Source organism: Pelophylax lessonae, assembly GCF_965119305.1.
Source record: "Pelophylax lessonae genome assembly, chromosome: 2".
NCBI classification, from domain to species: Eukaryota; Metazoa; Chordata; class Amphibia; order Anura; family Ranidae; genus Pelophylax; species Pelophylax lessonae.
Window position 1 is genome coordinate 747,027,889 of NC_138769.1, and position 15,280 is coordinate 747,043,168.

The following is a 15,280-nucleotide window of genomic DNA, read 5'->3' on the forward strand; positions in this document are numbered from 1 at the left end:
GAGTCTAAACAGACCCCTGATGTTCCACCTTTGAGGCACAGCTTTCCATCTCCTTCTCATCTCCTCAGCTGCACAGAATAAATAGATAGGACTAGCTCTGTACAGAGCTTCCCATTCATTCACATACTGAAGCATTGTAATACAGTTTACTATGTTTCAGTTATGAATAGACAGTCGGTGATCAGTATGGATCACTGACTCTCCATTCAGAAAAGGCTTCATCCTGACAGATCCCCTGCAGCAACCATTGGGAAAGAAAAAAATAGACAGAGAATTTTTTTCCCGGTGTTTCTGTGGGGCGGCCCACTGAAATTATTTTTTGCTGCCTAAACGCAGCACGCAGCATATGAAAAAAGGGCTTGTTCACATGTGGGGTTGAGGGGTGGTAAAAAGCACACACTTTAACTGTGTTTTTACCACCCCCTAACTGTTCACCCTGTAGCTGCAGAGGCAGCAGCTGGGGGTGGACACATTCTGTGGCTGGAAGTATACCCCCAGGTGAATGGGGCTGCACTACAACCACCCCGCAACTGTGTGCATTGCACGCAGTTGCAACATAATGATGATGCATTTAGGGGGTTAAAACAGGCAGTGAGGAGGCAACATAATGCCTTTTTACCGCCTGCCAAATGCCTCTGAAAAGCGATATGAGCATGGATCGCTTTTCAGAGGAATGGCATTTTCTTGCTAGTACTATGAACAAGCTGGAAAAAAAACACTTCGGATTGTACACATATAGGGGGTCAGGATTAAAATGAATGTGCATACATACACGCATGTAAACACACATGTATGCACATATACACACACATATACATAGTCATATATAAGCACATACACACACATATACATAGTCATATATAAGCACATATACACACATATATACATAGTCATATATAAGCACATATACACACACATATACATAGTCATATATAAGCACATATACACACACATATACATAGTCATATATAAGCACATATACATTCACACATACACACACATATATAAGCACAGACACATAATACATACACATATATAAACACACACATACATACACACATGCATATATAAATGCAAATACACAGAGAAAGCCTTTAAAAAAAAAAAAAAAACGTCAGTGCTGTACCTTTTTCTTCCTTCCTTCCTGTCCGGTATTGCACTCTAGGGGGAGGCAGAGAGCACACACTGCTTTCACTTTCCTATGTGTGACAGTTCTGCTGAGGATGGAGGAGATCCGTCTCAGCCGCCCTTGCCTCTCCTCCTATCCAGTCATACAGGGGGCCCTCTAAGGCCCCCTGCAGCATGGGGCCCAGTCACCATGGCGACTCCCAGGACCCCTGTACGTCCGCCCCTGCCTCAGCTCACAACTACAAAGCAGTCAGCTCCGAGGCTGCAGTGAGAGACTTCTGGCCGGCCAGGATAGGATAGTGCGCCCCCCACCAGGCGGCGCACTGCACCCTAAGCACCCGCCTGGGATCGGCCCTGCCCACACTTTCAATTGCTTTTGAGGTTCTCGGGAGGTTCATTATTAATCCATCTGCCTGCCGTTCAGCCTAACAATTTCACCCAGGGTCTTTTCCTAGGTGCCGTTGTCACTAATCACCCAGATTTCCTATACACCATTACCTGGACAATATCCTGTTACTGAACCAGGACAGATATCGCCTTGTGAATCATCACACGGTAGTGGTGGTGACTCTGCAAACGTTTGGATGACTCATAAACTAGAAGAAGAGTCCGTTGGAGCCAATCCGGGCACTAATCTACTTGGACACGAAGCTTGATATACAGGAGGACACGGTATCTCTGCCATCAGCAAAAATTTCCTCCATCCTGGCCTATGTAGAGGAAGTACGTTTAGCCAATCACCTTCCAGCCAGAAGGTGCCTTCAGCTGCTGGGAACCATGACTTTGATAATAAAGATAGTCAGGGCTTTTTTTCTCAGAGAATAGGTGCAGGAACTACCTCTTCCAAGTCACTTCCCGTCTTTCCCTACCCACCTCTGAGCACCGCCCCTTAGTTCCTCCCCCTACCCACCTCCGAGCACCATCCCTTAGTTCCACCCTCTACCAACCTCCGAGCACCGTCCTTTAGTTCCACCCTCTACCCACCTCCGAGCACCGTCCCTTAGTTCCACCCCCTACCCACCTCCGAGCACCGTCCCTTAGTTCCACCCCCTACCCACCTCCGAGCACCGTCCCTTAGTTCCATTCCCTACCCACCTCCGAGCACCGTCCCTTAGTTCCACCATCTACCCACCTCCGAGCACCGTCCCTTAGTTCCACCCTCTATCCACCTCCGAGCACGTCCCTTAGTTCCACCCCCTACCCACCTCCGAGCCTGTCCCTTAGTTCCACCCTCTATCCACCTCCGTGCACCGTCCTTTAGTTCCACCCCCTACCCACCTCCGAGCACCGTCCCTTAATTCCACCCCCTACCCACCTCCGAGCACCGTCCCTTAGTTCCACCACCTACCCACCTCTGAGCACCGTCCCTTAGTTCCACCATCTACCCACCTCCGAGCACCGTCCCTTAGTTCCACCCCCTACCCACCTCCGAGCACCGTCCCTTAGTTCCACCCTCTACCCACCTCCGAGCACCGTCCCTTAGTTCCACCCCCTACCCACCTCCAAGTCCCTTAGTTCCACCCTCTACCCACCTCCGAGCACCATCCCTTAGTTCCACCCTCTACCAACCTCCGAGCACCGTCCCTTAGTTCCACCCCCTACCCACCTCCAAGCACCGTCCCTTAGTTCCACCCTCTACCCACCTCCGAGCCCCGTCCCTTAGTTCCACCCCCTACCCACCTCCGAGCCCTGTCCCTTAGTTCCACCCTCTATCCACCTCCGAGCACCGTCCCTTAGTTCCACCCTCTACCGACCTCCAAGCACCGTCCCTTAGTTCCACCCTCCACCGACCTCCGAGCACCGTCCCTTAGTTCCACCCCCTACCCACCTCCGAGCACCGTCCTTTAGTTCCACCCTCTACCCACCTCCGAGCCCCGTCCCTTAGTTCCACCCCCTACCCACCTCCGAGCACGTCCCTTAGTTCCACCCTCTATCCGCCTCCGAGCACCGTCCCTTAGTTCCACCCTCTACCGACCTCCGAGCACCATCCCTTAGTTCCACCCTCTACCGACCTCCGAGCACCGTCCCTTAGTTCCACCCTCTACCGACCTCCGAGCACCATCCCTTAGTTCCACCCTCTACCAACCTCCGAGCACCGTCCCTTAGTTCCACCCCCTACCCACCTCCCAGTAGCGCCTCTTTTAGAGAATACAGAACCAAGTATAATTTTGTGGTGATAAGTAATTTGTATGAAATTCCTTAATAACAAGAAAAGCAGTAACATAGATTCCCCCGCAGCCAGCAACAATGGACCCTTCTCAGTGACAACAGATTCCCCCAGCAACAACAGACCCTTCTCAATGACAATAGATTCCCCCACCAACAATGGACCCTTCTCAGTGACAATAGATTCCCCCAGCAACAATAAACCCTTCTTAGTGACAATAGATTCCCCCAGCAACAATAAACCCTTCTCAGTGACAATAGATTCCCCCAGCAACAATGGACCCTTCTCAGAGACAATAGATTCCCCCAGCAACAATAAACCCTTATCAGAGACAATAGATTCCCCCAGCAACAATAAACCCTTCTTAGGCTGGCCATACACTATACAATTTTCTTATTCAATTTCCTTTAGATTTACCTTAAACTATGTAGTGCAAGGGCATGCCTGATTGAATACAAATTGAAAGTGTTTAGGTTTGACCCTATATTACATGGTTTTGGTAAATCTAAAGGAAAGTTGAACAATAAAATTGTATAGTGTATGGCCAGCCTTAGTGACAATAGATTCCCCCAGCAACAATAGACCCTTCTCAGTGACAATAGATTCCCCCACCAACAATGGACCCTTCTCAGTCACAATAGATTCCCCCACCAACAATAGACCCTTCTCAATGACAACAGATTCCCCCGCCAACAATAAACCCTTCTCAGTGACAATAGATTCCCCCAGCAACAATGGACCCAAACAAGAATAGTCCCTGGCAGCAACAAAAGATTTCCCAGCAGGCAGCCCAGCATCAGTAGACTTTCCTGCTGCCATCAACAATAGACCCCTCTCTCAACAGTAGATCCCTTCCAGCAACAATTGACCCTCCAGCAAAACTAGATCTTTTTCGGGAACAATAGATCCCCCAGCAGCCATGGACCCTTCAACACACCCCTTGCCATTACATACATTCAGTGCTGGAGGTACCGGAACTGTGATCCCTCGCGTTCCTGCTGAAAAAAAGCCCTGAAGAAAGTAAAGTGAGCCCCGCGGCTCTCTCACTTATTTCAGAGCAGCATTTTATATCCATGGGACTCCCGGAAGCTTTGTCAGAAGATTCTGACAACCCCAGGGATTGGAGGAGGTCTTCTGTGGTCGTTGGAGATCTGAAATCTCCTACAATGTCCCTCTCTCTCTCTTTTTTTTTAACCACTTGCCGACCAGTCACGTTGACTGTACTGCGGCAAAGTGGCTCGTTCCCATCCAGCGACGTAGACCTACGTCGCTGGACTCCTCCCCTTGTGGGCGGCACACGCGCGCCGCCGGAGGCTCCCTCCCGCTGTATTCAGTCACAGCGGGAGTCGGGCCAGGGGGGGAGCGGCCGCTGCTCTTCCCCATCGTCAGGGAATCGAGTTTGGAAATCTCCTAAGTGACAGGCAGGGTCAGATTACAGGATTCAGCATAGCTGAACATGCGATCTGTGTCTGTGTCACTCAGTCCCCTCCCCCCCACACACGTTAGTAAGCACCAGGCATACATTAACCCCTCCCTCTCCAATAAAATTAACCCCTTCCCTGCCAGTGTCATTTTTACAGTAACAGTGCATATATACTGCAGTAATGTCACTGGTACCCCCAAAAGTGTCAAAAATGTCAGTCAGGGGTCCGATCTGTCCGCCGCAATGTCGCAGTCCCGCAAAAAGAAATCGCAGATCGCCGCCATTACTCATTAAAAAAAAAAAACACCAAAAATGACAGAAATCTTTCCCTTTGTTAGTAAACGCAATAACTTTTGCGCAAACCAATCAAAATACGCCGGAGGATTTTGCTGTCTTACGTCCAGGCCACTTTTTGGCGATTCGGCACTGCGTCACTTTAACGGACAATTGCGCGGTCATGCCACGCCGTACCCAAACGAAATTGACGTCCTTTTTTTTCCCACAAACAGAGCTTTCTTTTGGTGGTATTTGATCACCTGTGCAATTTTTACTTTTTGCGCTATAAACAAAAAAAAATGCAACAATTTTGAAAAAATATCCAATATATTCAATTTTTGTCATATATTTAGGCCAAAATGTATTTAGCGTATTTTTAACCGCTTTAAGACCGGAAGATTTTACCCCATTCCTGACCAGGCCATATTTTGTGATTTGGCACTGCGTTATTTTAACGGACAATTGCGCGGTCGTGCGACGCTGTACCCAAATTAAATTGATGTCCTTTTTTTTCCCATAAACTGAACTTTCTTTATGGTGGTATTTGATCACCTGTGCGATTTTTTTATTTTTTGCGCTATAAACAAAAAAAAGAGCGACAATTCTGAAAACCAAAACCAAAATCCGCTTACAGATAGTTCCCATTAGGGGGGGCGGATTGGGCACGCTGTGTTTTTTGTTAATTTTTTTTTTATTTGTATTTTTTTCTGCTTTAATTGTTACCTTGTACTCCTGTAATTTTCTTCATTCTCCTAAGGCTCCGTTCACATGTAAGCGTATGGATCGCGGGCAGAACCGCCGCGGTTCTGCCCGCGATCCGGAGATTATTGCAAATCGCGGGACGCCTGTGCGTTGCCCGTTGATTTGCAATAGACCCCCAAACGCTGAGCGACCCCCAAAGAAGCTCTTGTACTTTTTTGGTCGTAATGCGTCCCGCAATTTTTTTTTGCACGATGTTACCGCGATTCGGCAGGCGGAAATCGCGGCAACATTGCTCATCATTTGGGGGTCTATTGCAAATCAACAGGCAACGCACAGGCGTCCCGCGATTTGCAATAATCTCCAGATCGCGGGCGGAATCTGCCCGTGATCCATACGCTTACATGTGAATGGAGCCTAACTGTTGTTCCATGTACCAAGCAAAGAGTCAGAAGTAACAAATAATTGTAAATGTTATTGTTAAATTAAAATTCCAATAAAAATTGAAAAGTAAAATAAACAACGAGAAGTCATTACAGGAAGATTGAATCCCTGAGCTACAAGAAAATGGAGGACACCCCCTCCCCCTCTGAGCTACAAGAAAATGGAGGACACCCCTCCCCCTCTGAGCTACAAGAAAATGGAGGACACCCCTCCCCCTCTGAGCTACAAGAAAATGGAGGACACCCCTCCCCCTCTGAGCTACAAGAAAATGGAGGGCAACCCTCCCCCTCTCTGAGCTACAAGAAAATGGAGGACACCCCCTCCCCCTCTCTGAGCTACAAGAAAATGGAGGACACCCCCTTCCCCTCTCTGAGCTACAAGAAAATGGAGGACACCCCTCCCCCTCCTCTCACATGACACTGCAGTGAAAGACAGACAAAAAGTTTAAGGAGAAACTTCGGGAGAGATCGGGTAAGATGGGGGAGCATGGAGGGGAGTAAGGAACTATGGTGGGGGGTAATGTCGGCTCACTATGGTAAGGTGAACAGATTTTTTAAATGAAATCCAGGGACATTTTTTTTTAATTTTTATTGGCAAATGGTAAACTGTTTATAAGCATATTTTCCTCAAATTATATATACAGTGATATATACAGTGATATATATACAGTGATATATATAGTAATATATACAGTGATATATATACAGTGATATATATACAGTGTATGTGGGATGTGTTTCTCACATTTCCTCCATGAGGAAAAAAAAGATATTTATTTTCTAACCAAATGTTATGATGATGAGATAGAGAAAAATCAGAGTGCAGAGTTCAGGAGTGCGTTACATAAAGAATTCAAGTCTCAGCTGTGCCCTTCCAATGCAGCCTGACCGGTGCCCATCCAATGCAGCCTGACCGGTGGCCTTCCAATGCAGCCTGACCGGTGGCCTTCCAATGCAGCCTGACCGGTGGCCTTCCAATGCAGCCTGACCGGTGCCCATCCAATGCAGCCTGACCGGTGCCCATCCAATGCAGCCTGACCGGTGGCCTTCCAATGCAGCCTGACCGGTGGCCTTCCAATGCAGCCTGACCAGTGGCCTTCCAATGCAGCCTGACCGGTGCCCATCCAATGCAGCCTGACCGGTGGCCTTCCAATGCAGCCTGACCGGTGGCCTTCCAATGCAGCCTGACCAGTGGCCTTCCAATGCAGCCTGACCGGTGCCCATCCAATGCAGCCTGACCGGTGGCCTTCCAATGCAGCCTGACCGGTGGCCTTCCAATGCAGCCTGACCGGTGCCCTTCCTATATAGCCTGACTGGAGCCCTTCCTATGCAGCCTGACCGGTGCCCTTCCTATGCAGTCTGACCGGAGCCCTTCCAATTCAGCCTGACCGGTGCCCTTCCTATGCAGCCTGACCGGAGCCCTTCCAATGCAGCCTGACCGGTGCCCTTCCAATGCAGCCTGACCAGTGCCCTTCCAATGCAGCCTGACCAGTGCCCTTCCTATGCAGCCTGACCGGAGCCCTTCCAATGCAGCCTGACCGGTGCCCTTGCAATGCAGCCTGACCGGTGCCCTTGCAATGCAGCCTGACCGGTGCCCTTGCAATGCAGCCTGACCGGTGCCCTTGCAATGCAGCCTGACCGGAGCCCTTCCAATGCAGCCTGACCGGTGCCCTTCCAATGCAGCCTGACCGGTGCCCTTGCAATGCAGCCTGACCGGTGCCCTTGCAATGCAGCCTGACCGGTGCCCTTGCAATGCAGCCTGACCGGTGCCCTTGCAATGCAGCCTGACCGGTGCCCTTGCAATGCAGCCTGACCGGTGCCCTTGCAATGCAGCCTGACCGATGCCCATCCAATGCAGCCTGACCGGTGCCCATCCAATGCAGCCTGACCGGTCACTGGATATTGGATGAGACCCTCGTAAATATTCCAAGTAACCCCTCCTAGCTTCCACCAGCCGCTTTAATAGGGCCGCCCGCAGCGCCGCTTTAAGTATTGCCGGTACACCGGCCGCTGCATTGATTGGGGCCGCTGATGACGGCCGCTGTGCAGGCTGCACTGCTCCGCCCCCGACCCCCGCTGTGCTCCAGAATGGCGGTCCGTGACCGTCCATCTCTTTCTACGTCAGCCGCTGTGAGCGGCATGACGTCACGTGGCGGCTGCGCCTGTGCCCTGCGTGGCGGACGGCGGTGCTGGGTCATCAAGTTACTGAGGCTGGCTGTCACAGCGCCGACGATCCCTCCCAGTCTCCCACACAGATGACGAGACTTCACACGCCATCAGCATGTGATCGCAGGTGAGGGGTGAGCCTGAGGTCACAGGGTCATGAGAGTGAGCAGTGCGGTTTCATCCATGCTATGGCTGAGTGTCCCATTTTCTAGGGCTTTTTTTTATTTGGTAACAGTAAGGAGCCTGAACTCTGCCTCCATTGTGGGTGTGTGTGATCTCTGCTCTGGATATCCACTGTGATGCGCCAGACATCTGTACCATGCCCGCACAGCGGCAGACATCTGTACCATGCCCGCACAGCAGCAGACATCTGTACCATGCCCGCACAGCGGCAGACATCTGTACCATGCCCGCACAGCGCCAGACATCTGTACCATACTCGCACAGCGCCAGACATCTCCTGTACCATACTCGCACAGCGCCTGACGTCTGTACCATGCCCGCACAGCGCCTGACGTCTGTACCATGCCCGCACAGCGCCTGATGTCTGTACCATCCCCGCACAGCCCCTGACGTCTGTACCATGCCCGCACAGTGCCTGACATCTCCTGTACCATGTCCGCACAGCCTCTGACATCTCCTGTACCATGTCCGCACAGCCTCTGACATCTCCTGTACCATGTCCGCACAGCCTCTGACATCTCCTGTACCATGTCCTCACAGTCTATGACATCTCCTGTACCATGTCCGCACAGCCTCTGACATCTCCTGTACCATGTCCACACAGCCTCTGACATCTCCTGTACCATGTCCGCACAGTCTATGACATCTCCTGTACCATGCCCGCAGCCCCCAACATCTCCTGTACCATGTCCGCACAGTCTATGACATCTCCTGTAACATGTCAGCACAGTCTGACATCTCCTGTACCGTGCCCGCAGCCCCTGCACCTCCTTTATTGTGTCCGCACTTTTACAACTTTTAACCGGAATTTGCATATATATATATATATACTACATGCTTTCATAACTTTCTTATCTATATATATAATACACTCTTCAAATGTGCTTTAAAATGCATGATTTTCCCTTTTATGAACAAGAAAATAATGGCGCTATGGTGTTGGGTCGGTATAATAATGCTATGGGGCTGGTATGAAATTTTTTCCAGGGCTGAATTTTATTCCCAGTCCGGCCCTGGCTTCCACCCACTACATCCTAGCACATTCTCCAATGTTCCAGAAAACAGGGGGAGGTGCCGAAAGAGCTGTCAGGATGAGTCATCCAGCCCCCTGAGCCCTGACCCAGGTTCACAGGCTCAGCCCTGAGCTAAAAATGCAATTCCCTACTCTAACTTCAAAACCTATTTACATCTAGCACACTAGAGGGTGCTACACTCATGACATGCATATTGTTTTACCTATCATATTCATTACATTTAGATTGTCCATGCTGGGACATTGAATGGGGGCGGCCCTACCTGTGCTTTAGGTATTATCATCCCTATTCCTATTACAGGGGATCCCTCCATAAAGAGGACCTGTCATCCCTATTCCTATTACAGGGGATCCCTCCATAAAGAGGACCTGTCATCCCTATTCCTATTACAGGGGATCCCTCCATAAAGAGGACCTGTCATCCCTATTCCTATTACAGGGGACCCCTCCATAAAGAGGATCTGTCATCCCTATTCCTGTCAGGGTGCCATTGTCTAGCCTGTAGAGGTCTGTGCGTCCCTCTATTGAAATGCCTCCTCAGACCATCAATGACCCAATGACCCACCACCCAAACTATCGTGCTGAACGATGTTACAGGCAGCATAACGTTCTCCATGGCTTCTCCAGACCCTTTCACGTCTGTCACATGTGCTCAGGGTGAAGCTGCTCTCATCTGTGAAAAGCACAGGGTGCCAGTGGCGGACCTCCCAATTCTGGTGTTCAATGACCGATGCCAGTTGAGCTCCACGGTGCCGGTCAGTGAGCACAGGGCCCACTAGAGGACGTCGGGTCCTCAGGCCTCCCTCATGAAGTCTGTTTCTAAATGTTTGGTCAGAGACATTCACACCAGTGTCCTGCTGGAGGTCATTTTGTAGGGCTCTGGCAGCGCTCATCCTGTTCCTCCTTGCACAAAGGAGCAGATACCGGTCCTGCTGATGGGTTAAGGACCTTCTATGGCCCTGTCCAGCTCTCCTAGAGTAACTGCCTGTCTCCTGGAATCTCCTCCATGCTCCTGAGACTGTGCTGGAGACAGCAAACCTTCTGGCAATGGCACGTATTGATGTGCCATCCTGGACTGCCAGTGCAACCTCTATAGGGTCCAGGTATGGTCTCATGCTACCAGTAGTGACACTGACCCCCTCTATAGGGTCCAGGTAAGGCCTCATACTACCAGTAGTGACACTGACCCCCTCTATAGGGTCCAGGTATCTCCTCATACTACCAGTAGTGACACTGACCCCCTCTATAGGGTCCAGGTATGGCCTCATACTACCAGTAGTGACACTGACCCCCCTCTATAGGGTCCAGGTATCTCCTCATGCTACCAGTAGTGACACTGACCCCCTCTATAGGGTCCAGGTATCTCCTCATGCTACCAGTAGTGACACTGACCCCCTCGATAGGGTCCAGGTATCTCCTCATACTACCAGTAGTGACACTGACCCCCTCTATAGGGTCCAGGTATGGCCTCATACTACCAGTAGTGACACTGACCCCCTCTATAGGGTCCAGGTATGGCCTCATGCTACCAGTAGTGACACTGATCCCCTCTATAGTGTCCAGGTATGGCCTCATACTACCAGTAGTGACACTGACCCCCTCTATATGGTCCAGGTATGGCCTCATGCTACCATTAGTGATACTGACCCCCTCTATAGGGTCCAGGTATGGCCTCATGCTACCAGTAGTGACACTGACCCTAGCCAAATGCAAAACAGTCAGAAAAAATTAGTAGGGGAAAAAAATAGGCCACCTGTAAAAACATTCTTGTTTTGGGGGTTGTCTTACTGTTGCCCATCTAGTGCACCTGCTAATTTCATCAACACCAAAGCAAGTGAAACTGATTAACAACCCCCTCTGCTACCTTACTGACCAGATCAATATCCCAGGAGATTAATTGACTTGATGCTGTACGCTGAGTAAAAAGTGCCCCTTTAATTTTTTATTAGCAGTATGTATATATAGTAAGTACGTACACAGCCTTAAAAACAATTTCTTTGCCTAGTCCCAAATTTGAACAGGCAGTTTTCTATAAAGGAAAATAATAATGTTGTTGAAAGAAGCACCCAAAATACTGTAGTGAGTTTCATAGTAGTTGAGGTTGAATAAAGACAATAGTCCATCCAGTTCAACCTGTGTAGGTGTGTGTGTGTCAATGTCGATGATCATTTCCCATATCCCTGTATGTTGTGTTCACTAAGATGCATGTCCAAGAGTCTTTTAAAACCATTAATACTTCCTGCTGACACCACCAATTGTGGAAGAGAGTTCCACATCCTTATCGCCCTGACAGTGTAAAACCCCCTACACAGCTTAAGGTTAAACCCCTTCTCCTCCAGTCTCATTGTGTGGCCCCGTGTCCTCTTACACTCCCTGTGACTGAATAGTTTCCTCCCTACGCTGGGATCACCATTGAGGTATTTGTACATCTCTATCAATCCTCCTCTAAAGCGTCTCTTCTCCAGAGAGAATAGATTTAGTGCTTGTAGTCGTTCCTCGTAATTGAGGTCCTCCAGTCCCCCTGTTAATTGAGATGCCCTTCTCTGGACTCTCTCCATTTCCAGCACATCCTTCCTGAGGACATCCTTCCTTCAAAACTGAATGGAATACCCCAGATGTGGCTGAACCAGAGTTTTCTAATGTGTCTTTCATATACTAGGACCCCCAGATCCTCCCCCATCCTGGAATTCCCCAGAGCATCTCGCCCTAGTGAGTAGTTTTGGATGAATTAGAGCAGGGACTGTGAGCCAGGCCTTCTCGTCCAACAGCAGTGCCTGACCCCACAATTGCTCTCTGGAAGAACGGTCAAACATTCCCATAGACACACTCCTAAACCTTGTGGACAGCCTTCCCAGACGAGTTGAAGCTGTTATAGCTGCACAGGGTGGGCCAACTCAATTTTGAACCCTACGAACTAAGACTGGGATGTCATTAAAATATCGTCGTATATATACATCAAACAGGTAAACGCAAACCTTATGTGTGCATACACATTTGGCAGATACAGAAGTCTCTCCTCGTTCAATCGTGGAGAGGGTGTAGGAAACCCAAAGACAAAACATGCCTCTGAGTTGTTGGTCAGGTAATCATCTGAAGGTTGGGAGTAGAGCAACACTTGACTTTCTTCGAGGTTCCCTTACTGGGGCTGAGTTTTTTTTTTGCGGGACACGGCTGCCTTTCGGGCCGGTGAGGTGACATCTTCGGGGTGTAAGTTGGCAGAAGTTAGGAATTGTTACGCTTCTAAAGGTTATACGCTTCTGGAAGAATGGTGAAACATTCCCATAGACACACTCCTAAACCTTGTGGAGAGCCTTCCCAGAAGAGTTGAAGCTGTTATAGCTGCAAAGGGCCAACTCAATAACCCTACAGACTAAGACTGGGATGCCATTAAAGTTCATGTGTGTGTAAAGGCAGATGTCCCAATACTTTTGGTAGTATTGTGTATCTAATAATGAATGTTAAAAATAGAAATCAATGTTTTACAGCCCCATACAATTCTTTTTTTTTTTTTGTTACAGGTGGATTTATGAACCAAGTTTTCGGTCATGTTGGTCTTCATAAATACTATGAAGTCACATGGAAAACCAGCCACATAGGTGTCTAAAGTGACTGAAATACTTTATTGCAGTTCACTGGAGGATTCACAAAGGACACAAGTCACATCGGTGTTGTAAATGTTTTGGATGCCCTTTAACATTGATCCATCCTCCGAGGACAACAGCCGAGAAGTAATTTCAAAGTTCTGGAAGTTGACTACGACTTTATAGTGAAGGCCAACCCATTCCTACTGAAGAGAAGTCATTTCAGGAGATCTTTTGTTTTGCGATTGTGATAAAGGTTTTACTGTGAAGGGAAAGTTTATGACACATCGGGTTCACAATGGAGGAGAAGCCATTTAAGTGTTCTGAATGTGACAAATCTTTTACAAAGAAGGAAAATTTCTTCATACACCAGAGGGTTCACACTGGAGAGAAGCCATATCAGTGTTCTGAATGTGACAAATCTTTTACAAAGAATCAAAATCTCTTCCTACACAAGAGGGTTCACACTGGAGAGAAGCCATATCAGTGTCCTGAATGTGACAAATCTTTTACAAAGAAGGAAAATCTCTTCATACACAAGAGGGTTCACACTGGAGAGAAGCCATATCAGTGTCCTGAATGTGACAAGACTTTTACACAGAAGAGTAACCTTAACTTACACCTGAGCATTCACACTGGAGCGAAGCTGTATCGTTGTACAGATTGTGGCAAAGATTTTAGAGTGAAGGCAAATCTTATCACACACCAGAGGATTCACACTGGGGAGAAACCCTATCAGTGTTCTGAATGTGACAATGCTTTCACATCAAAGTCAGAGCTTAGCAAACACCAGAGGGTTCACACTGGAGAGAAGCCGTATCAATGTTCGGAATGTGATAGAGCTTTTACACAGAAGAGTAGTCTTAATGTACACATAATCATTCACACAGGAATTAAGCTATATCAATGTTCTCAATGTGACAAAGCTTTTACAAGAAGGCAATACCTTATCAGACACGAGAGGGTCCACACTGGAGAGAAGCTGTTTCGGTGTTTTGTGTGTAATAAAGACTTTACACATAAGTCGCACCTTATCACACACCAGATGAGTCACACTGGAAAGAAGCCATATCCGTGTTCTGAATGTAACAAAGCCTTTATAACGAGGCAACACCTTATCAGACACCAGATGATTCACACCGGAGAAAGGCCATATCCGTGTCCTGAATGCCACAAAGCTTTTACAAACAGTAATCACCTTATCAGGCACCAGATGATTCACACCGGAGAGAGACCATATCCGTGTTCTGAATGTGATAAAGCTTTTAAAAACAAGACAGATCTTGGCTCACACCAGTGGGTTCACATTAAAAATAGGCCTATCAGTGGTCAGAATAAGACAAAGCCTTTACCACCCAACGAGAGCACATTACTAAGCAAAGTATCCACACTGGAGACAATCTGACAATTTTTTGGAGAATCGTCAATAACTGAACAATGTTTTCTTATGACTTTCATCCTTATCCTTTTTTATGAAGCTTTGATTGAACATGTAATGCATTTGCCTATTTTGCTAACTGAGCTGTGTTCCCAAGTGGTTACTTAATTTCCCAATCCTGAGTGGATACCTAAACAACACTGCCACATTTCAAGAGGCTGGATAACAGTCAAGATCTTGACAAGCTTCTGAAGTCTCAGTGGAAGAGTCCATTCCAGGTTTCACTGACTATTGCTATATCAGTAAATCTTAAGGGGTCCAGCTAAGCCCACCCCTTCCATTATATGTTCCACCTCCCCTCCCATGATCCACACCACCTTTCCATGTTCCATCTCGTCTCATGGATGACAGCTTTGCAGACAGGTTTGTGGATGGGACACCAGGTAGGGATAAGTCTCTGCTAAGTGAGCAAGCAACTTCTTAAACTGCATTAGGACTTCCAACACCAAGTTGTGGCATGTGTTCGAACGTACCACTTAAGTTGACCACTTGCGTTTCATCCAATTCTACCACAAGCTTGTTCACACACTTCATTTAAAGTCCCATGTTCCCCCTTTTTTACTGTTCCCCTTGTTTATTACCCCCTTTAGGCAATGGGCTACATTTTACCAATGTATAATATTTACTGTCATATTATTATGTCTCTATTTTATTATCCTTGTACAAGCCCACTGCCTGACGTACTCGTTTCTATCATTTTTTAATTACCATATTCCCCTCATATTCTCAATTCTACCACAAGT

General features: G+C 48.2%; 1 protein-coding gene across 1 annotated transcript in view; it reads left to right on the forward strand.

The window, feature by feature from the left end:
• LOC309548372 (uncharacterized protein) overlaps positions 1-14,504 on the forward strand; it is a gene marked incomplete at both ends in the record, with an annotated part of 1,605,927 nt that extends 1,591,423 nt beyond the window's left edge. Inside the window, 1 exon segment of the mRNA XM_082248310.1 lies at positions 13,473-14,504. Within this exon segment, the coding sequence (XP_082104436.1) occupies positions 13,473-14,504 (1,032 nt within the window).
• Between the last annotated feature and the right edge of the window lie 776 nt (positions 14,505-15,280).